The sequence below is a fragment of the Lasioglossum baleicum genome, chromosome 2 (assembly GCF_051020765.1).
Source record: "Lasioglossum baleicum chromosome 2, iyLasBale1, whole genome shotgun sequence".
Lineage (NCBI taxonomy): Eukaryota > Metazoa > Arthropoda > Insecta > Hymenoptera > Halictidae > Lasioglossum > Lasioglossum baleicum.
Genome location: NC_134930.1, coordinates 11,401,500 through 11,425,386, shown reverse-complemented (window position 1 = coordinate 11,425,386; position 23,887 = coordinate 11,401,500). Strand labels below are relative to the sequence as shown.

Here is a 23,887-nt window from a genome sequence, read left to right as displayed (position 1 = left end):
ACACGAAGAATGCGTTAGATAACATGATTTATACGTTAGCCACAGTTTTGAAACCGAATAATCTGTAATCCGACAAAAGTAGTATAATATTTATAAAGAATTTGATTTATATGGCAGCTCCGTTTTTTTACACAACTGTTTTACCTTGCTTCATTTACTGTTACTATGTGTGATCTGTTTTCTCCAAAAAGAATGTTGAAATGATAATAACTACCATTACCCTCTTATCAACAACTTTGCCATTACTGATCACGAAGAGCAACTGTGATAATGTTAATCAATGATGTCACACAGTTAAATAAGTTTTGGGTGCACAAATTTTTGTGCTCAGCGTAACAGTTTCCGCGAAATCCCTTTCCAAAGTTAAATCGTTACATTTGACCCCGGTTTCTGTTAATCGCGGATCCGGTTTCTTAATCCTAGGACCACTCTCCTACAAAAAGAGATACTAACCCTCGGAATGGGTGGACAGCGATCCCCCTAGGATTGACCAGTCCGTCGGAAACAAGGACCTTGCGTTTCTTCGTCTCAAGATTCGCTACCTCGACGGTCGTCTTGCCGGAGTCGGTCCAGAAAATATTTCTCGAAACCCAATCGACCGCCAGTCCCTCGGGACTGCTTACTTTCGGCAGGAACGTCTCGGCTATCGATCCGTTGTAATTCAACTCGGTTATTCGATTGCCTGTAAAATAAATCTCATCTAGACCACGGTCGATTCTCTGGTGGGACCAGTTCCGCGCTGGGGGTCTCGCGGAAAATTGCACTCTAATTCTCGCGTGAAGTTTGTTCGATCGCTGGTGATCCTCTTTCGCAAGCCCAAACATAGTCAGAGATTTCAATATCGTTGTTATACAGGTTTTGATTAGATTTTAAGGTTCTAGTCTTATAATTTAATGACATCAACAATTTTTATGATATCGAAAAATCCTTTGAGAGAGAGAGAAATTCGTTTAAACGTCACTAAAGACTATAACTAGACTGCGGATCTTTATGTAAAATAAAAAATGTTTGCATTGATTGAAAGACACAGGAGCCAAATCAAAATTTCATTGCTCTTTTGATTATCTTGCTAAGGTGAAACCAATACACTGATGGCCTTAAATCTTTTTAATATCTACACTGCTTTAAATTGTACGTACCCATTATTGTCATAAATGCACAAAATCCGCAGTCTAACTATAACATATTCAAAATTAAACAAAATCCGAAACAGTGCTCCAAAAATTGTCCGATTTCGCGGGGAACGACTCTAGTGATAGTGGACCAACTTTGAGCAAGTAACATAGAAAAACCCGGACCCTTAAAGAAAGTCCCCCCGGACGTCCCTGCACGCACTAAAAAGTAGGACAAATCCGGGGAAAACCGGACAGATAGCTACCCTATTCGAGAGTCCTATCCAATGTTATGAATAGACTGCGGATGTTTATGCAATTTTCAATTTTTGTAGACGAATGTTAAGAAAGTGGAATAAAGTAGAATCTTATTTTCCATGGTAGTAGCCTTTTTATAATAGATCTGAAATATTGTAAATTAAAATCGTTCTAAATTCTGTCATATTTTGTATCCTAACATTTTTTGCGAAATTTTCAAAAGCCATAATTGCATAAAGATCCGCAGTCTAGTTATGAAGAAAGATCTATTTGATATGGGGTTACATTTGACCACCTTATCCGGCTATATCCTTTAATCTGAGTTGACAGCCTCAACAGTGAAAACTGGGAGACCGTTGTCGGAATATCAACGAATTACCGGTGATGTCGCTGGAGTACGCTTTCCCGTTCAGACAGTCGATGTCGATCGCGATGGCCATTTGCTGGTACGCTATGTTGATCGGGCTGCCCGGGTTGTCGTAGGTCGGCGTGAACGGTATCCTCATCGTGGCCATTCCTTGGTTGACCAGCAGGAAGTTCGACTCGTGTTTCGGTCGAGGCTTGCAGGTCGCCCCATCGCCGGTGTAGCCCTCGTTGCACATACAGGCGAACTGATTGTCCCCAGCTGGTACGCATGTCGCATTCGGCGAGCAAAGGGCTGGATCACGTCGACAAGACGATTGAGGAAGACACGTGAACCCGTCGCCGTAGAATCCCTGGAAATCAGTCAATTTTTGCATCAGCATTTTTCTTTTTGCTCTGGACTATTTACGGCGATGTTTGTGTATTTTTCTGAAGCCTATTCTTTTTCAAACTTTAGTAATGTTTTTCGGCGCTCAGGTTCGATCAAATTCTACACTAAATATAGTTATGTTGTAGGGCATATAACGTTTCGATTCGGGATCTGAATCTGTTAACGTTATCGTTTCATGGTTTGAATTCGTCAAAATGCCAAGTGCTATTATATTGGAGGAAAACAAAGGTGGTGTGTTTCGTCCTAGACCCGCTAGAGGACCCATTCTTCTACCTTTTCTAAACACGTCAATCTTTCTATTGTCTCTACAGGAGCAGGTGACAATTCAAACCATTAGGTTGTCACATATCAAATGTACAATTGTAGAATATAAATGTTATACATCGCTAGACTGCGGGTTTTATGCATTTATAAGAAAATTAAGTAGATTAAATACAAAACTGAAGAGACATTACAATAATTTAAGGAAATGGTTTAACTATTTTCGACTTTCTAAGATCACTAAAAACGAAAATACATTATCATCTAACTTAGGTTTCTTACTATCAGATTTTAAAGAAAGAAATGCAGGATTTAATCTCCTTTGTTTTAATTGCAATTTCATACCAATTAATATTTACCTTAATTTAATGAGTTATATGTAATTTTAAAGCTTGTTTTACGCTCTATTTAATTATGCTTCTGATGTTTAATTTTATTCTTATAAAATTATTTGGCTTTTATTTCAATTCCATGAATTCAAACTAGGCCGAAGTTCCGCTCAAGTGGCTCGGAATATCAACGAAGTATGGGGCGAAGGAAGTATCAACAAATGCACAGTGCTCATAGAAAAAAATTGGATAAAAATTTGAATAAAATTAAATATCAAAAGCATAATTAAATAGAGCGTAAAACAAACTTTAAAGTGACATATAACTCATTAAATTAAGGTAAATATTTATTGGTATAAACTTGCAATTAAAACAAAGGGACAAAAATCCTGCATTTCTTTTTTTACAACCTAATGTTAATTCGTACAATTTTTATGTTGCATAAAGACCCACGTCACTCAACATTCTATTCAGTACCGAAGGGATTGATCTAATAATTACTATTAGACTGTAGATTTTATGCATTTAGCAGAAAGTTGAATATAGAACAGACAAAACATTAAGGAATTGAGAAAGACGGTTGTACAAGTTTAACCCGTTCGAATTGTTAAGAAATGATTGCCTACGTGTCAATACCGACAATATATATTTTGTGTAAAAATCTGCAGTCTAATAATTACAATATCTACGTTGATATTCGCTAATAGGCTGCAGATTGTATGCATTTATGACAAAAACGAGGGGCTGCAACTCGGAATAGTGGAAAAATTAGAAGAATTGAAGAGTACCGACATACAATACTTTTACTAACATGATTGAAAAATATTTTGATTGGAAACTTTTATTTTACACAAAGAACTACTCAGTCTAGCCGTCAGACATACATGTCGTTGTTTCTGGTTTAAGGTTTATCAGAGGTGGCATGTATGTGTATCGACAAAGAGATCTGAACTCGTTCAAGTGGTTAATTTGGGTACGAGGGAACTGCAATCCCGTCAGTGTTAAATATCGCTGCATGTCGACCGAGTCCATTGTTCTGTACGACGATGTCTGGTCATAAACCGTCGGATACTACAGTGACAGTCTACTGTGACGCGTTCATCCATGCGCTGGCTGATTCGTGGAGTCTGTTACTACTTGATGGAGTTCCTGAGTTAGGTTACACTTGGTTCCCTCTAAACTATCACATTAGCAAACACAGTAATTTCCACTGGTGATCTTGATCGCGATTTTCGGCAGAGTGGTTCTCTAGCTGAGTACTGAAGCTGTGGCCAAGCAAGTGGCTATGCTATACCAGGTCGTAGAAATTTAAACTTTCATATAAATGTGTTAAAATGTATAATACCGAGAGTATTCTTTAAACCTTCTAACCACACTCGATACACGAAGTATATTACCGCGAAAATTCACAAATGGCAATGACAAATGGCCAGACATATATTTCCCATTTGTGGGAGTCGTGATACTCGAAGTGTTACAGGTTTTCCACTCCAAATTCACCCTTTTACAAGTCAAATATACCCTTTTTCAAATAAAATATTTTTAAGTAAGTTTTCGTAAAAATACATCAAACCAAATGTAGATTAATTGTTAAGAAATTTAAAATTTTATCTATTGCTAAGACGTACATCAAGCACTTACTTAAAAGTAATTTCCAATTCATTTGTAATGTATGAAAACTGTGTGTAGATATGTGTATTCATTGCAGCGATTTTCTGATTAACACTAATTGTAAGCCTACCACTGCCGGTCAAATTACCGCGGTTTTATATTTTTCGAAATTGATTCGATAAATTTCGCTATCCATAAGCACATATTGTAATAAAAATTGCGCGAAATCTAAACAAATAGATACATTCTAAAAGAGGAAGTACATACAGTTACTCGGATTAATATTCGGACGCTCTAAAAAAGACGATAACTTTTTTAACATTGTACCATACGATTTCAACTTTTTTGGGAAGCTAGAGCAATTAGTTTACTACAGGATGTGAAAATTTTTTTCAAAAATAGCAATTGATCGGAATTGTAGAAAAAATACTAAAAGTTGCATTTTAAAACTTTTTTCCGTGGGCCTATATTGAAAATTTAAGTGTAATTAATAGACTGCGGATGTTTATGCAATTTTAAATTTTTGTAGACGAATTTTAAGGGATAGTGGAATAAAATAGAATCTTATTTTCCGTGGTGGTAGCCTTTTTAGATCTGAAATAAATTAAAATCGTACTAAATTCTGTCATATTATATTTTATATCCTAGCATTTTTTGAAAATTCTCGAAAGCGATAATATGCATAAAGATCCGCAGTCTAGTAGTTAATTTTAAATATTCTTAATTGGTAAAATTGATTTACAGAAGGGTCAATTTGGAGAGCAAAACATATAACACGTTGACTGCCACATTGGTCACATATAGTAGGTTCTACAATAAAGGGTTAGCCACTGAGAAGCCACTGTGTTTAATTTGAACTTTCCAGTCTCGATTTTAGCAACTGTTTCGGCTTTGTGGGTTTCTTGGGGGTATTTACTCGACAGTGAACGTGTTGCTACCGCTAATTTGCGAGGTAATATCGACGGAGGCGATACCAAATCGATAACCGACAGCAACGCGTACATCTAAGACACCGAGTGCAATAATAAGCATACCGGTTGGCAGGTGCACGCGAAGTTCGCAGAGCTCTGGTTGTAGCCGCAGACCGCGTTCCTGCCACAATTATTCAGAACGTTGCAGCCGATGTGATCCTCGACGCACTGACGTATCCCGTCGCCGTTGTAGCCCTCGATGCAGACGCACTGGTAGCCACCGCCGCCGGTTGACACGCACTGAGCGTTCACGTGGCACTGGGCCGGCTTCGTCGAGCAATCAGACACCACACAACGTTCATCCACCATGTCGTACCCGGGCATGCAGCTGCACTCGTGCCGGGAGCTCGTCGGATTGTACGAGCACTTTTCGCCCTCCGAACAGTCCGCGTTCGTGCTGCACTCGTCTGTATTCCAACAGTAAAGTATTACGTATAGCAAACATCGAAGAACGTTGGTATATTGAAAATCATTTGGGGCAATGTTTCTGGGGACGTGTCGATACCAAGGACACGTTAACCCTTTGCACACCCAATTATTTTTCAACGTTTGTTGCCAACAACACCTTCTATTTGAAGTGTTTCATTTAAAATTTACTTCGAAGGACAGTTCCTTGACTCCTATTTATTTTAAACAGTTTTGTTTACTAATTATATTAAATATAGCTCCGAAACTTGGTTGCAATTTATATTTGTGGTACTTGTATTTGTTTGTAACTAAATAATACGACTTAATTAAATAAAGGAAGAACCAAATACACATAAAAACACGTTTCATTTACATTTTCCCTTCTCCGATGTCGAGTCACACTCAACAAAGCAGTGCAAAGGGTTAACTCGTTCGCTACCACTGCAACTTCATACAGCAATGTCTCGATACATGTACAGAGTCGTCTACAATTTAGATTTTTGAGGCACTTTCTACAGTCTGACAAAAAAAAAGGTTTCCAACAGAAAGAAATTTTATTTCAATGTAAAGTCAAGATCACCTTACTATGTCCTTGCTGTGACCTTGAACTAAGAAATTGGTATTAAATAGCGACTCTACTTTTATTAAGTGGGTATAGCACTATTGGATAGCTAAAATGAATGGTTTCTTGCAAATCCGATACACGGAGATTGGAATTCGCCGTCAACGAACTTTTGACCAATAGTGCGTGCCGATAGCGAACGTGTCAACTTTTGGCAACAATTCTGTGCAATTTTTAGTACAGCGTACGTACTCAACTTGTACCAATAGAGCAATCAGTCATAGGAATTGGAAAATCGCTGTCGTGGAAATCTCATATCCCGTGTACCAGCGATTCTTCTAATAACCTTTTAACGTGCCAAGCTTTTTTCGTCGTACATACAACTGACAAATTACAACACGATTTTACTCGCGGTACTCTACTATGTATACTACAGAGCATTGCGAATTATTTAGGAAAAAAGATATCTCGTTTTCACTGGTTCACAAATTAATTATAGAGTAAATTATAACATCGAGTTGAGATTGAATATTATGATAGTGTCGAGATAAAATATTGCAACGGATTCCTGATGGCAAAAATCTTCTATGACTTTGTCACTCTGTTTTGTGTTTGCAAAACTGGATTCGAACTAGTTTATAAGATGTGAGATCTCTTCCAATCAGGCATGCTCGTTCGTGTCAAGAACGTGTGTGTCAAGCAGGTTAAGCAGAAAAGAGAGAAATAATGTCTCTGGGTGCAACAGGGAAAGAAGTATATGTCCTTATTATAGGAATACATTCGCATTACAATACATAGGAGTGTTCAGAATCTAGAAAGGACTCGTCCTTGTAATTCTCTAATTGTCTTTCGACTAATTTCACATTGACTGGGCTCGCAAAAATGTCCAGGAAGAATTTTCATGCCCATATTTTAGCTTCGAATGCGAGGATGTTTTTAAATATTGCAAATATCTTTGTCAGGAAGCTGAATCTATATCAAAGTCTTCAGCTCTAAGAGAAAATAAAAAGTATACTGGTCTTTTGCTATCTCAATAATTAAATTATTTGCTTGTAACGTTAAGAACGACATACATGGAACTGATATCGTCAACGCGACATTCGTGAGAAAAATTTCTTCTCGAAGCAAAAACGTGCCCAGTTTAATTGAAATGAGGTTTCAGGAAAAATTATAAAAATTTTCTTCTCTTAAATAAAAAATCGATATCTGCAGCATGTTTAGAAACGTCTCTGTAAAATTTGAGAGAGAGAGAGAGAGAGAGAAGCTAGGGTTGAGAAAAATCAAGTGGGACTGCTTAACAAAGAAATGTGTTTTTGCATCTTTGCAATTATGTTTTATAATTGACTAACTAGTGTTGTCTAGCCAAACATGCAATCGTGCAACTGCAGGAGCAACGTTTATTGTTTCCAGCGTGCAAGACAAGCAAGTAAAATTGGTGTCAGATGATCGTGCACCAAACGGTGACAAAGGGGAATGTGAAAAATATTTAATATGACGACCGATAGGACTGCAAGTCGTTCCGTCCCCGTCAAATCCTGGATTGCAAACGCATTTGTCCAACGGCTCCTCGTACTGGCAGGACGCATTCGGGTCGCAGATGTCCACATCCATACAGGACACTTCTGAGCCAGAATAACAATTCCATTTCAGTTCGCTCGTCATCAACGAGTACGATTTCCGCGCGTGATCACGTCGGGAAACTATCGACGCAGATTTCACCGATTAAAATTCACCGGAATCAGTTCGACCGACGTCCCGATGAATCGACAACAGTCACTCTTCCCTCGATTCTCATCCATCTTCCTCATTCTCGTCAGTTTGTTATTATACAGAATTATACATTTTGTGGGTGAGATTTAAAATAGTAGAAACTTTGAACGAAAGTTTTTGGTTATCATTTTAATTATTGTCGATTTCCAAAAATTATTAAAGAATGAAAGAAATTTTTGTTTGGCTCACAGAATATTGTGATTTCATCATGTGGAAAGATGAGTGAACGACGTTTTCAAAAATTGATCAATTAATGCTGTTTTAATAATTTTACATTTTTTAACTCAATTTTCTTCAGTCAAGGGACAAACCTCGATCACAAGTCTATGATCTGGATTCGGTGTTCACTAGAACGTCGTCTAATAAAACACAAATGCTGATACAGTATTGTCACTATAAACGCATAAGCCTCGGGGAGATCCGTATGCGTTTATCTGGGACGGGTAGCTAGTTTTTTGAGCTTCAAAGGCCGAGCCGAACATAGAGAAGAACAGCGCGTGTAAAGAGAGTCCACGCGTGGGTCATTTAACTGTGCCGGCGACGGCAACTGTCCGCGTCTCTTCCTTTTCTATACGCTATCCTTCCTTGCGCCCGGAACGTTCATCGTCAATTAGGCCACTAAATACAGTTGAAATTATATCGCTTTGGTATTATTTTAATCAGAAAAATGCCACAAATATATTGGAGAAAGTTCCATAAAAAAATAAGTAATAACAAAAAAGATTAAATATTGGTGTTACATCGTGATGACGCACGGGCGTTTGAACTGTGTCGATGACTGCGACTCTCCGTGTCGCGTTAGTAGTGGTTCACACCAATATACCCGAGTCGAGATCAGATTATTACAGTGGACGGGATATTTTTGTTGCGTTTATCTGGTACAGCTTTTATGCGTTTATAGAGGATTGACTGTATCGACAAACTGACGATTATGTTGAAATGAAGCTATACAGCCGGAATCTATTTTATTGTACTCTCAAGTAAGTCACAAAAGAATGCATAGTCTTACTGAAAATACGCATCGCATTATAACAAATGCTCACTGCTAACACGTTCGCTACAAACGTTTGGTGCTATAACAATTATTGTGATTACAACTATTATAACGTGTCTGAAATACTAAGTTTCTTAAATATCATTCTCCCTATTATAATTTTAAATCACGTTACATCTACGATCAATTTGATTTTCTTTACATATCAAATACAAAATCATAATCGTCGCATATACGTGACCACTGGTAGCGACCGTGTTAAACAATTTTATTCGAAATGCTGAAAATAACATTTTCAACGACCACTGCCGATGTTGGTCGAACTTGGTCCTGATAAATTTTCGTCGGTGAGAACAGTCTATCGGTGAACGGTTACTGTAATCGTTAAAAGATGCAATACTTTGGAATCGTACCTATTTTCGTGCACTCTATACCATCCCCCTCGAAGTCGGGATTGCAGCGGCACTCGTAGTCACCGGTCGTCGTTACGTACACACACTGCGCGTAGGGATGACACCTGTTCACCACGTTGCACGGTACTGGACATAAGCGTGCGCAATTATGATAATTCGCTGGGCTGCCTCACGTACGAAATTTATGAAGCCATTTTGCGGATCAGTTGCATCCATCATCGGAGAAAATTCATGTGGCTTTCCTATCACAGCAACATCCGCAATCGTACATTCCGCACTGTTTTACAAAAATAATCTAACAACCATGCTCCCACTGAAGAGTCCCATATACTTTCAAACACGGTTTTCGTTTCAAAAATTCTTCAAATCTTTTGTACCGTGTGAACATTGGGAATATAGAATCGAATCTAGTGAACAAGACAAAGGTAATTTTTGCGTGTCTAGATAGAAATTGACCTGATTCGGATCATAAAGTTTGATTGATAAAGGATCATAGGTCCACATGAGTTTTCCCCGGAACCTAAAACGATCGAATTCTCACAATTACGCCTCGAAAGACATGCTACAGCTTTTTCTGACGTTTCGACTGTTGTTTTAAGTTCTTTGAACTTTCTTCTTTAAAAGGATCCATCTTTTGTTGACATTTCTTCTGATAATATAGAGCTTTCCTTACATAATGTTGCTATATTGTATATACCTAGTAAAACAACATTGAGGAATACTAATTTTTTGAAAATTAGAACAGTACAATTCGTGGAATTAATCAATTTTCCACTGTCTTTTTTCATTCGGTGAGAAAAGAGGAAAGTGACTAAAAGTTGCTGTATACTGCTTCAGTGTAGACGTAGTTTTAGAGGATGTTCGAAAGTTCCAAACTTTCGTAGAAATGTCAATGGCATTTTTCATGAAGGGTCAATCGAAACGTCTGACAAATCGCACCCTTGCGGCAACAGTGACACAATTCTTTAAATATTATTTCATAAATCATCAAAAGCGTATTAACTTAACATCATTGTCTATCTGCCAGGTGGCATTTATGTGGTTTTTCATGTTCCAATTAGTGTATGCTTAAATGTGCAATATTCTATTATGTTAGAAACAGTTTCTCGCTGTTTCTGAAAGACGAAGTTTTTCGACTTGTGTCACTTTTGTCGCAACGGTGCGAAGAAGATTCGATCGTCAAGGTGATAGAACGAAATAGAACGTAGAAAAGGTTAACGAAAGTGTGCATGAAGTGTAGAGCACGTGCCGAAGATTGTTAATTGGCCAAATTAGCGTAAGCAAAGCGAAACCGTCGTACAGTGTACTCCTGATGGACCCATCGTTTCATGGTTGTATCCTGGTCTGGCCACGCAAATCTCCTCCGTGCGGTTGTAATCGTATCCCCAGGGACATATGCAGTAGTCTTCGAAGCATTCCGGGAGTGGCCGTGCCGATACTAGAACGCACGATGCAAAACCGTTCGTCGCTGCCGGTTAGCGGGTTTCTCGACACTGCTATGGTAATTAGCTCGTGCAATCACGACGAACCCCAATCGTATTTTACGTGCGATTAGCATCCATGCATGTCTTTTATCCATTCATTGTCGATCCTTTGAGGTTTCTCCCAAAACATTCACATTCGCTTGTTGTATGTATACTACCTGATCGCTAGACTGCGGGTTTTGTGCATTTAAGACAAAAATAAGTGGATGGATCGAAAAATATAGACATTATAGAATATAGAATGTCTAGAATATAGACAATATAAAATATACAATATCTAGAATATAGACAATATAAAATATACAATGTCTCATTTTCGTAAGAAAACTGACACGACCATGTAGGTAGAAGGTTCATGAAAAAGTGATTAAAAACAAAAAAGTTTTGCAACATATCAAGACACTATTTCAAGACAGCATTTTCAACTTTTTAGGAGCACTACCATTCTTTTTTTAATGATAATCTCGCTCCTTGTCTCTTGCAACTGATGCAGAAAATTTTTATTTTGCGTAAAAATCCGCAGTATAGCGATTACCTATGGTAGTCCAAGTGATAAATTAATCTCCTTGATTCAAATATTAATCATTTGCGTCGGAATTTGTTAATTGCATTTCAATTTGTCATGTCTTGCTAAACAATTTTAAACTTGTAGAAAATTTTGGATATTATTCCGAAAGGCACCGGTGACCGTTGGCCGATCGATATGAAATTTGGAGCATGTCATGAAGAATGTGAAAGGACTCCAAATATAAAATTTTAACTACGGTTATTTTTTAATTTTTGAAATATTTGTGTGCGAAAAACTGCAGCTACTACTGCATTGAATTTACGTATGCGTATGCCTCTCCGCCCCCTCCCACAACATAATCCAAACTCATTCCGATCGCATAATATTCCCATTGTAGATGTCGTCCAGAATTTGCATATATATTTGCAAATTCTTATTGTAGCTGCATATAGCGTACAAAGCATCAAAAACCTATTATGACGCATTTACAATTGAGAACCTGTATCTTCTAAACGCATAAATTGCCGAAGCTAAAATTGTCCAAAAAGGTCCTTCAGTATCTCACATAATACCCACCAAGTTCCATCTCGATCGGCCACCGGTGCCTTTCGGAAGTACAGCCAAAATTTTCTATAATTTATTATTTAATGAGGTGTTGCGGCATTGTTTCAATGAAAAACCTTCGAAGACGCAGAGAAAGAACATCTACGCGTGTCTGCCCTTTGGGTGTGGAAAGTGAAGAACTTGATGATGACAGTACAGGCAGAATTGGGCATAAATTTAATCAACGATTGATGAGTAAATTTCTCGTTCAATCGTTAATCGCAATTAACAATTAATCTCCTAGTTTAGCCGTTAATTGCGATTAAATCCTTATTAATCGTTAATTGCGGTTAACGATTAAATTCTTATTAATCGTTAATTGTGATTAACGATTATTAATCGTCAATCGGATAATTGATTAATGACTAACTGCTGAAATTTCGAAATGGAATACTGAATCAAAACTGTATGAATACTGAAAAAAATGTAAATCGAATTTAGGTGTATTGTCATTTGGTCTATATATAATACAAACTCTGCTTACGTGCTTTTATGTTTTTTAATCAACGATTGACGATTAATTTCATCAATCGATTAAATCAATCGTCAATTTTTCGATGATTTCTTTTTTTAATCGTATTAATTATATATTAATCAATCAATCATGATTAAAATATTAATCGATTAATGTCCAACTCTGAGTACAGGCAAGTAATTATAAATAGAACTAATTGTAAGTGATTATTATAAAGAAAAGCTATAAGTAAGTGCGTTGGTGAAAGTTTCATTCAATTTCGTTCCGTTTTAACGTGTTCACGAACAAGTCAAAGAAAACTATGTACATTAAATAATACGAATAATACGAAACCGTGTTTTATACTTGCTGGAATGCGGAAAGCTTCTGAATTTATAAAAACTTCGGTTAATACAACTCGGCAACGAGTAAAAACTTGCATCTTCCCCAAGAATTCTGTTTTCCGCAAAAGTACAGGCTCCGCGGAACCGTTTCAAAGGCGATTAACAATAAAATAATAATAACCGAGGAAATCATTTTGAGCTGGGGTTTACGCTGAAAGTAGCATCAGTCGCGAGGCAGGAATTGAAAAAACATTTCTCTTCTTTTCCCACGGGGCAGTGCCGATTTTCCCCGGGGAAAGTTAGCAGCTCGCCGTGCGAGTCTCGTCGACCCTTTTCCCGCGTCCATGTTCTTTCTTTCCGTCAACTTTTTTCATGCCGGCACGTAACTTCGTCCTCAAAGGATTGAACTTTAAGAAGCTTATACTCCCCCTAACGTTTCAAACTCGTAAACGATTAAGAATCTCGTGCAAGCGAAGTTCCCGAGCGCATTCCTCGGAGCGAGGCTTCCGCGGCAGAGGAAAAATCGCCGTTGTCGGCGCGCCGCACCGTGTCGATATTCGGTGAATTATGCGGATCCGAAAATGAAGGTCGGGGCTGGATAATTCACCGAGGGATCGAGCACCGGGCGATATTATTCTTGGTACTTACAGTCCCGCTGGTAGTAGACCGTCCTCGACTCCTCTTCCTGGCGCACGCATTCGTAATTCCGGTACTCCCAACCGCTCGGGCACAAGCACATACCTTCCAAGCAATGCGGTTGCGGCGGTTCGTCCGTTGTGGTCGTGTCCGTTTCCGGCTGGCACGTGTAACCATCACCTGGGGACAATTGTAATCATTCGAACGGATGTCGATCCCAAAAACAACCGTGCCGCCATCCATCGACGGAACGGTGTCTCGCCGAAGAGTCGCCGGCTACGTCTTCAAACGTTATTTTAACATTAATCCTACCACCGGTCGAAATGACCAGTTCCAGATTTTCTATTTTACAATCAGTGAAATAATAATAATGAGTTGTATCTTTAATAGTGTACGTATTACAATAGGAGCCGCACAAAGTCTAAATAAAATTAATCTTGTCATTTTTATAAGGGAACATGTACCAGTTACTTTTAAGGCTCGGTAGCCTTAGTGTTAAACGAAGACCATACAAGTATTAGTTTTTAACATTCATTTAACTACCATTCTTCTTGCGAGATGACACTTATTATTTACTGCTTCGGCGCTGCTAACGACGTTAAACGAAGCGTCGGCAAGTTTAATTATCTCCATCAACTCAAACAGCTCCATTAGCAGAAATGTTACTTTCATTTCATTCGGAAGTTATTCCACGTAAAATCGCGGAGGCGAATCGGAGAGCCGTGTTTTATACGAGGAAAAACGTTCATTATCTTTTTGCGAGAACATCTTGGAATCCCTTAGTCGAAATTGCAGAGGAAGAATACCGTTTTGCATAGCATGCTAATAGTGTTCAACAGTAAAAAAGCAGAATAACGATGAAACTTACCGACAAAACCGGGTAAACAGACGCAGGCGTGTTTCTGCGATTCCTCGTTGGAGATGCATACGCTATTTGACGAGCAATTGTTCTGAGCTTCGCAGGAACCTACCGGAAGTCAAAGATAACGTGTAACTGATAGAACATCTCTCCAGAAAATAATTTCGTTTTGATTTCGACGAAAGAAATTTATGTTACCTCGATGGATGGGGTAGCAACCTTGCTCCGTCTCCTCGAAACCTGGCATGCAAACGCAAAAAGGCATATCGTTGATCATCACACAGGTTTTGTAAGTCTCGCAGCGAACGTCTTCGCAGGAAGGAATTCCTGAATTTCCAACAGAAGATGCACCAGTTACTGACTAAGCGTAAAACAGAGCTCGCAGATATTGATTTTCTCAGTCAGTCTCTTGCTCGTGGTTGGTAAAGTATTATCATAGAATGGTAAACCTCTTTGCTAGGATAAGGGAACTTACTCTCGCAAACTCGGCCATCTCCGGTGAAGCCAGCTCGACACTCGCAGGTGTGGCTACCTTCTTGATTGATGCACTGTGCATCCGGAGAGCACATGTGATTGCCGGCTGTGCATTCGTCCACATCCACGCAGATCGCGCTGCCGTCCTCTTCGTACAGATAGTGAAATCTAAAGAGCAAATTACATGATTAATAACACCACCGACGAGTTAGAGTAGATCAATTGTCTGCTATTTTTTACTACCTCAAGATCACGAGTAGACAAAACTGTCCATTGCAGAAGACAGAAGCAAAATGGAAATGTTTTTCTTCTTATAATGATTTCAATAGGTTGGCGTAACATATTGATGTTTTCAACATTTTCTAAATCTCGAGTACAGTAGGACCTCGATTAACGGGCTTGATCAGGAGACAAACAGCCCGGATAAATTAAGGCCGGATGAATAATCGAGTCCCGAGCAAATCATTAAAATGTATGTACATTATGTTCTAAAATAAATTTTTTATTTTCGAAAATTTATTTCCCTTTATAATACAGGGTGTCCCAAATTTCCTTCAACAGCCGGAAATGGGAGGTTCCTGAGATCATTTGAAGCAACATTTTCCTTTGCAAAAATGTTATCCGCGGCTTTGTTTAGGAGTTATTAACGAGAAACCACGGACCAATCAGAGCGCGACCTAGACGCCAGTTGGCACCGTCGGCCAATAGACAGTTGGCGTGCCGGGCAGACTGTGCCAACTCGCTTCTAGGTCGCGCTCTGATTGGTCCGTGGTTTCTCGTTAATAACTCCTAAACAAAGCCGCGGATAACATTTTTGCAAAGGAAAATGTTGCTTCAAATGATCTCAGGAACCTCCCATTTCCGGCTGTTGAAGGAATTTTGGGACAACCTGTATAATCATACTTAAACGCATATTTGTTTATAATCGGGATCCAGTTATTCGAGATCCTATTGTATTTTAAATGTCTTAATCTTTTCAAATTTTTTAACCTAGCCCAGACCTACACTCGTCTACCTTGCGCTTGACTATAAATCCTCCAGAGCTGCCCCGGACTATCCTTACCTATCTACCCATGCCTATCATTTCTGGATTTCTAATCGACATTTTCTTCTAAATTTTCCAAAGTTCCTTTCGTTAAAATTGATATTTTTGGCTAAAAATTGGCATTCCTCCGATCAGAGGTCCCACCGAAGCTCACTCACGAATGGGATCAGTGAGTGACATACGATCGGGAGTGCAAAGAGCGAGCACCTACTGTAATCTCGCAGAAGTTTGCGGAGCTGCTCACCCAGAATTGCAGTCACACTTGTAAGTGTCACCAACGACGATGCAGCTGCTGTGATCTGGGCAGGTGTCCCTGCCTTTGATGCAGGGGTCCTCCTCTTCTAAGGGCGCGACTTTTGTGTTCACAGCAAATCGTATGATGCCTTCAGTGGCTTCGTAAGTCGTCACGCCCCTAAAGTACTTGAGCCGCGTGGTGTCGTCCTCGGGTTCAACGGTTAGGTACGGGCATTCCTGATAGACGATCGTCTGGTCCAGTGTGAAGCTCTGGTTCCGTTCCCCGGTGCCGTCGTTCAGTTTGCAAATACGTTCGCTCTGAGCGCGGATTACGCCAGGTTGCGCTCTGGTATAAAGTTCATCGTAGTCACCGTAGGAGACTCGGGTGTCCCTCGACAGCTGCGGCAACGTACCTGTCACCTCCGCCTCCATCTTCAGCTGCCCGAACACGTCCAAGCCGAGGTAATTGCTGCGGATCGTCACTTTGTCCCCTGACGGGGCGAACGTCAATACCGCCGTGTGATTGAAAAGTCCACCTGGAATACGTGATCGTGTAAATTATCGATGAGTTGGTGTACCTTACAAGGAGAGGTCACATTGGCGGGGTCGTCGATTTTAATGAAACTTTTTCTGGCGAATCTAGAGCAAAAATAAACAGACCCATGTTCGAGGGTTTTTGACAATGCTCATTGCTTATGAATATAATTAACGTTTAATTTGATGATATCCAGAAAATATCTTAATATAGGGTGAAGTGCCCAAATATGAACCACTTTTTGTTGATGTCATTTTATGATTATTTTAGAATGCTCTTTTTCGACCAAAAAATTATCAGCTGTAGATGCATTTCCTTCGTATAAGAGTCTGGGGTCAAATTTGCTAAAAAATTAATACAACTTTTTTTGTGGTGTGTCATTTGCAGGTTCCAGCGAAAGGGTTCCTTAATATGGTACACCTTGAGTCCCTAATATGACACCTTCGGCACCCACACCAAGAATATCAATAGCTATACCCGTATTAGGGAACCCTTGATACATAGTGCCATATTAGGAACTCCACGTGGACTGATAATACTAGCTACTGACAAAGAGAAAATGAATTTCAGCACAAACCAACAGTTGGAAAACATTACTATAAATAAACTGAAACTACAGATATGTTAAAATATTTCAAAATCACTTACCTCCCTCGAAAAATATACTATCGAAAATCCAACCACAAAAATATTCAACACGTAGTGGAGACACAACTAGCGAAGGATCGATACTAAAATCTATAGAATGGCGCGATTGCATTGCACACTGTTGAGTAAACATGGTAAACTATTGTTTAAGAATTTTCTCACTACAGTGCGACTTCTCTTTTACAAGATATAAGGTAGTGCCATAATAGGCGACTATACCATGTTTGGGCACTTTACCCTACTTTATTTCTTAATCATATCGTAACAGCTATGGTAGCGAGGGTGGTAGAAGTTACGTGCATTTATGGGATTTTTATTTTTATTATCTTTTCACTTTCAATTCCTTATTTCTATTTGGAGTTTCAAGTCCTTTTTTCTGTATTTCTCTTTTCTTTAAAAATGTTTTCTTTTTTCTTTCTTTCTAATCTTGCTATTTATTTATTGATTGGTGGGGTTATTAATAATGCAACTATCTCTCTCTAGTTATATATTTTGTTCAGGAAATGGACAGTGCGTAGCCACCGACCACATCGGTGGTATGTTCCATAAAAACATTTAAAACATAAATATTATCGACGGTATGAACATTTCATGAATGCTAATTAATTACATATGCACTTTGCTGTTCTGATATCATTCGGAAAGCAAACTTGGTTCACGTTGGAAAAAATAGATCTGTCATGTATTAATTTTGTTGCGTAACAAGAATACTGAGATCAGATAAATCCCGGAAAAGTTGATATATGATTAAGGAATGAAATACATATGGTATATCAAGATATTTTCTAGATATCCTAAACTTCAAAAGTCAAAAACGCTCGGATCCGCTTATTTTTGCTCTAGATTCACCAGAACACGTTTCATTAAAATCGACAATCCCACCATTGTGACCTCTTCTTGTTAGTTCATAAGAGAGCTACGTACCTGTCAGTTCGTATCCATTTTTCGTCTTGCCAACAGGTTTTGCGAAAAGCCAACCGATCACTCCACCAAGATTACCAAGCAGTTGGAAGTGGGGGCCGATCTCATCCGGCACGCGGGACAAAGCAGTGTACGTTCTTCCATCCTTTGTTTGCACATAACACTGTAGATCTCTCGCTGGGAATTCAACGTTGTTGATCATGCCAGAGATGCGGCCAATTACACGAAGTGGGACATCTGCAAACATTTGCCACCTCTTTGACTCCCTGTTGTGGTCACTTCAAGAGGTATTTAAACAAACCCCCAAATTGTTCTACCATTGAAGTACAAAACATTTTACAAACGAGCTAATGCTTTCATTTATATTTTGAAAAATAATGTCAAATTAGAGAAAACCATTTTGTCGACCGAACTATAATAAAATCTGTAGCAACAGGTCATTGGTATAGGGCCAATATTCACCCAAAGTTATATTCACACCGTCTAAGTTCCAACTTTTTGATATTCAATTGAAGTTATTAACTATTCATATTAAGTCCAATTAGAGAATTGACTTTTTGAATGAAGTGGGTTCGAAATTGTATAAAATAAAATTAAACAACTAAGAGAAAGATTGTCCCAGTTTTTCGAAAAATATACAGATGCTCGATTTCTCTCGGAGGAGAGTGTTCTCTCGAGTTAATTTTGCATCGGAGTTCATTAAAAACTCGCTAGAGAAAGGGGCCGCGTTCAAAGGGTTCCGTCTCGCGAATTTCGTGTTTTACGGGGTCATCGAAGGGGCAGTGGGGCTCGTAATCCCTGAATAGATCAGAGGGAGACTGTTCTGGAGAACCGGCCGTTATTGGACGTCGTTTATATCACGAGGTGACGCGTCTCCAAAGGAGAGGCTGGTTTAAATTGCGACTCACGGGGGAGACTCGCTCGAAAGCGGATTTTTCCGTCCCCGGGGCCAGATCAAAGGGACGTAAGCTCGCAGATAATTAGGGTACTGCAGTGCTCACTTAAATTTGCAAAATTTCGGATCCGGAAGTGAAATTCTTACAAGTTCCCTAGGGCTCCGTTGATCTCCTGAAGCACCAAGTGGCAGGGTCGTTCAAAGTTCAGTGTAACAGGTTCAGAAAATTCAAGCGAGCAGTACCGTACTCCTCAAGTCTCACAGTAGCCGCGATACTCACCGTTCGGCTGGCAGGATTTTCCGTTGCCGAAGAATCCTTGCTTGCAATGGCAGCAGAAGCCGACCTCGTAGTCCACGCATGTCGCTTTGCTGTGGCAAGTCGTTGCCCCGGTTCTGCAGCTGGCTGCCTGGTTCGTTGCGCTGATGTCTGTGTAATTCGAGACGTTCACATGTAAAACAGTGGTACTGGCTCTAAGCGATCCTCAAATTCAACGAGATTTCGGCTGGAAGGAAATCTTGGAAACCGGCGGGACACCTTTGTCGCTTCCTCCCTTAATTACCGCGTAACTTGGACTGTTATGAGGATAATGTACGTACACAGTATCAAATTAACCCTCTACGCACTAATGAAACTTCAACATACACGTCTCAAATTCTCGGAAGTAGAAATGTACCGTGGGGTGCTGTTTTATTGGATGAACAGTTGATTCGTAGCGTTGGAAAGGAGAAATATACTCACTGAGATATTTATAAACCCTTTTAGAACATTTCTGGCCCTTGGAGTTGCAAACTCCAATTCATGAAGTTATAGAAATATTTTCTTGTGAAATTGTTTATTATACTCCTTTATTTATGTATAGGCTATCATAACAATCCTATGAAATCTGAATAAATTCAATCTTATTGTTATTGTAAAGGAATATACGCTAGTGTCATTTAGGGCTCGGTAGCTGTAACGATAATTATAGAAAAAGGCTCTGATGTATGGTCTGGACTCTGATCTATACTCTTTAAGAATACAGTCAAGTCGCGTTTACTGTCCGCGATCATTGTCCAGTGCCTACCCACTCCACTGTCATGCTGTCCTTCTCTACGTTCGGCTTTCTTTTGAACTCTCGGCGCGGTCGGCGCGGCAGACGCAGTCATAAAAAGAAAATAATGTCGGTATGCGGTCACTGTCCGTGCAGAACACAGGCCGTTGGACAGTGAACGCGACTTTACTGTAGTATCATTTAATTTAAGAAATTAACGTTGGCAAAGGACATTAACATTTATGTGCAGTGATAATAGCTACTGTAGCAAACCAGGTTCCATTATCCACTGGTTCTAATACTCATGAACTCATTTGAGCAAAACCCACGGGATTCCAGAGAGGCTCTACCTCATTTCATCTTACGAACGGAAACTCACCCTTAATGTTATCCGGTACTTTGACATCGTCATCGTTCAACGACGGACCAACCTGGAACATCCACTGACCCGGTCTGTTCACGTTCGACCACCTGCGAGAAACAATAGGATTTAGAATGTCACCGTGCAGTGAATCACTCGAAGTGAATCGCTCGTTAACCAGTCTCCTCCTGACTCACTTGTCGACATTCTGAATCTGATCCGTTCCGGAACCCTTCAAGGTGTAGATTCTTCCTTCGCTCATAAATCCTGCCTGCGCCTTCGCGTCTGGCAGACCGCTGGGGTGCGATTCACCTTGGATCCACTGAATACCATTATCCGGGTACAGTAGCTCGACGTAGGAATGCGTCCCGTTCGACGAGATAGCTACTTGGTAAGTGTTCACCTAGAAATATCCGTAGAACGTCAAGTATTCATCCGGTGTCGCAAAGATTAACCGTTTGAGTGGCTCTTCGTCAAAGTTTGATCGAACAAAGATTGCTTACACATCCAATATAAGTTTCTACATTTTTATTCGAGAATCATCATCTTCATAAGTGATCGGAAAATAAAAGTTTCACGAATTCTGTTCATAATTATTGTGTCTCAAACTTAGTTGTTAAAACTAACATAGTGATGAAAAATCAAAATATACCAAAGAAATATAAAATTCAGTTTGTAAATTTCCATTTAAAAAGTGGAAAATATAAAATGAAAATAAATTTGTCACATTCACGACCTGGTTAACAATTAATTTTTTTTCTTTGCAAATAAAACAATGTGGTGAAACGAGACACAAGAAAAATTAAGTTATGTTAAATCGACTAAATGATAAAAAATCAATATGGTAAAACACAAACAACTGGAATTTTGAATTCCTCGTTTGAAAATGAAAATGTGTGGTAAAACGAGACACATGGAAAAATAAAGCCATGTTAAATCGACGAAATGGTAAAACACAAACAACTGGAATTTTGAATTCCTCGTTTGAAAATGAAAATGTGTGGTAAAATGAGACACATGGAAAAATGAAGCCATGTTAAATCGAGGAAATGGTAAAAAATCATTAGGAATAGTGACAACTCGTAAAGAGTACCAGAGGACTGACAAGGACTGTAGGGTAATAAATCGATGATTTCGAAGGTCTCGCTTACTTTGTCGCTTCTCTCATTGAAGTATCCGACATCCAGCCAGGTGGCCAGGAACACGTGTGTGGGTACAAAGTCAGCTGCGTCCTTGAAAGCGTTTCGCACCATTCCTCCGGCTCTGGTGAGAACTTCCGGTGAATCTGTTTCACCGTAATAGACCCTTCCGGAGCCTCTGGTGTCGACGTGGGTGTAGAGCGGCGCGATAACCGGATCGTCCAGCGGGAACGGGATGTTGAAGAACCTCTGCATTGCTCTAGCGAAAGAGAGAACGCCATTCCCGTTCACCTGGAACGAGGTTAGATAACCCTTTTAACCTGTTCCTTCTCATCGCGCGGAAACCCGATGAAGAAGTTAAAACACACCGGGTCCCGGTGAATTCTTCGGGGCTCTATACGTAATTAAAATACTCGTCCCTTCGACGAGATGGAAGAGTCGAGCAACGTTATGGCGTCAGATCCTCGAGTTACTCATTATCCTTTCGATGGAATGCAAGGGCTCCAGATGAGCTTTCAGCTAAATTTCTTGGTAATTTTCTAGACTGCGAGCTGAACGGTTTCTAAATCTTATGGGGTGGTGTGTGCAGAATCATCGAAATTTAATATAGGAGCAAAACTGATCACACACTCTTTAAATCAGAATAACTTTTTTATGAATGGACCAAACAACATCAATTTCTTTGTAAGGCTAGAAGAATTAGTTTAGTAAGTGACGTCTAAAAAATATGTTGAAAAAATGCATTTGATGGGAATTGTGAAAAACAATAGTAAAAATTGAGTTTTATTATACAACTTTTCTAGCTGGGCCAGTAACGAAAATTTAAAAGATGTGTTTGATCAACTTGTATAAATTATATACGACCAGAAAATTTCATTTGAAATTGGTTTACGAGTTATAAACGATCAAAAGTGGTAAAAATTGCAATTTTTCAAGATTTTTGGCCTTTTTACCAATTTTGATCGTTTATAACTCGTAAACCAATTTCAATGAAATTTTCGGAGCGTATATAATTTACATAATAATTAGACGTCATTTACTAAACTAATTCATCTAGCCTTACAGAGAAATTGAAGTCGTTTGGTCCATTCATAAAAAAGTTATTCTGATTTAAAGCGTGTGTGATCAGTTTTTCTCCTAACTGTAGATACTGCTAGTTCTCAACCATTTAGCCCTTGTGTACATGCAGTGTGTCGTTGGTACATTGTACTTTCCGAATAAAATTATAGTGTAAACATCGTGGAATGTCGCCTACACGTTCACCTCTGTCGACTATTATTGTTACATTCTTTCGTGAAGCGTTTAAACGAACTTAAAATTGAACATTTTGTACATCATGTGGACGAATGAAAGTATGTGACAGCTTTCTGTGAGACCATTGTAGCTGGATATTAATATAATCATCAGACTGGTTAGAGAAATGGACTGGGTGAAATATAAAACTGTGAAGAATATAAAAAATCGAAGAATATGTATATATATATACATATAATATTATGTTGTTTTCAACGTAGAAAGACCATTAAGGGTACACTGCAACTGCAGCTTCCTAGAATCGATGCGGAATATTTTTATTTTGCGTAAAGGTCTGCAGTCTAATAATCATCTTCTGTGATTATTGAAATGAATCTTCTATACTTAATATTGGACAACCTTCTTCACTGAAGCACTTACTATAATAAAAATTGTACGAAATCTGAGTAAGAACAATCTTATCATTATTATAAATAAAGAAATATACTAGTGACGTGTAAAGCTGGGTAGTTCTGTTAACATTCATTCACGTTTATTTTCTACATACATTCCACTAATTCTGCCTTGTTTATAATATCCTGTTTTAGAGAAAGATATGAAATTGCAACGGTGAAGTAAAGGAATAACAAATTGTAAACTACCTAAAACTGAAAATAGGCGAGTTTTCGACCAGGGGAGCGTTAAAAACCTGTCGTCAAGCATCAAACCCAACATTTTCGGATTCTCGCACACCCTAATCACCTATTCACAGGATGTGGACGGTGCATCAAGTGCAGAGCGTCCGGTGAGTACGTGCGGAGGGGAGGGGGACAGGTCAACAGGTAAACTGTTAGCACGTGCCGCGAAATCCGTCGATGACGTAACGAGCTGGCTCGCGCGTTGCATAGATACGTTGCATAGCTCGTCGAGGAGTCATTCACCCAGGGCGCGGGTTTAATGGAGCAACGGCGTCGCCGGAGCATTCGAAACGGCCATCTCTAATTTGCCCAATTGTTAGTCTACTGTTTTTTTACCTTTAC

The 23,887-nt window shown here is 39.2% G+C and overlaps 1 protein-coding gene across 5 annotated transcripts in view; it reads right to left on the bottom strand.

Annotated features, from left to right (window-relative positions):
• The window catches only part of Ndg (Nidogen), a 46,897-nt gene that overhangs the window by 5,436 nt on the left and 17,574 nt on the right, over positions 1–23,887 (bottom strand). The window contains exons 2-17 of one of the 5 annotated variants that reach the window (XM_076443627.1): positions 21,627–21,905; positions 20,673–20,878; positions 20,494–20,585; positions 19,364–19,510; positions 18,192–18,425; positions 16,095–16,620; positions 14,807–14,973; positions 14,530–14,658; positions 14,341–14,439; positions 13,485–13,652; positions 10,744–10,881; positions 9,444–9,569; positions 7,766–7,888; positions 5,360–5,703; positions 1,750–2,086; positions 454–682 (exon numbers count right to left, since the gene is read on the bottom strand). In XM_076443627.1, the coding sequence (XP_076299742.1) occupies positions 454–682; positions 1,750–2,086; positions 5,360–5,703; positions 7,766–7,888; positions 9,444–9,569; positions 10,744–10,881; positions 13,485–13,652; positions 14,341–14,439; positions 14,530–14,658; positions 14,807–14,973; positions 16,095–16,620; positions 18,192–18,425; positions 19,364–19,510; positions 20,494–20,585; positions 20,673–20,878; positions 21,627–21,905 (3,344 nt within the window). The remainder of the gene's footprint in view (positions 1–453; positions 683–1,749; positions 2,087–5,359; positions 5,704–7,765; positions 7,889–9,443; positions 9,570–10,743; positions 10,882–13,484; positions 13,653–14,340; positions 14,440–14,529; positions 14,659–14,806; positions 14,974–16,094; positions 16,621–18,191; positions 18,426–19,363; positions 19,511–20,493; positions 20,586–20,672; positions 20,879–21,626; positions 21,906–23,887) is intronic. The other 4 variants (XM_076443633.1, XM_076443640.1, XM_076443651.1 and 1 more) reach the window with 4 other exon arrangements.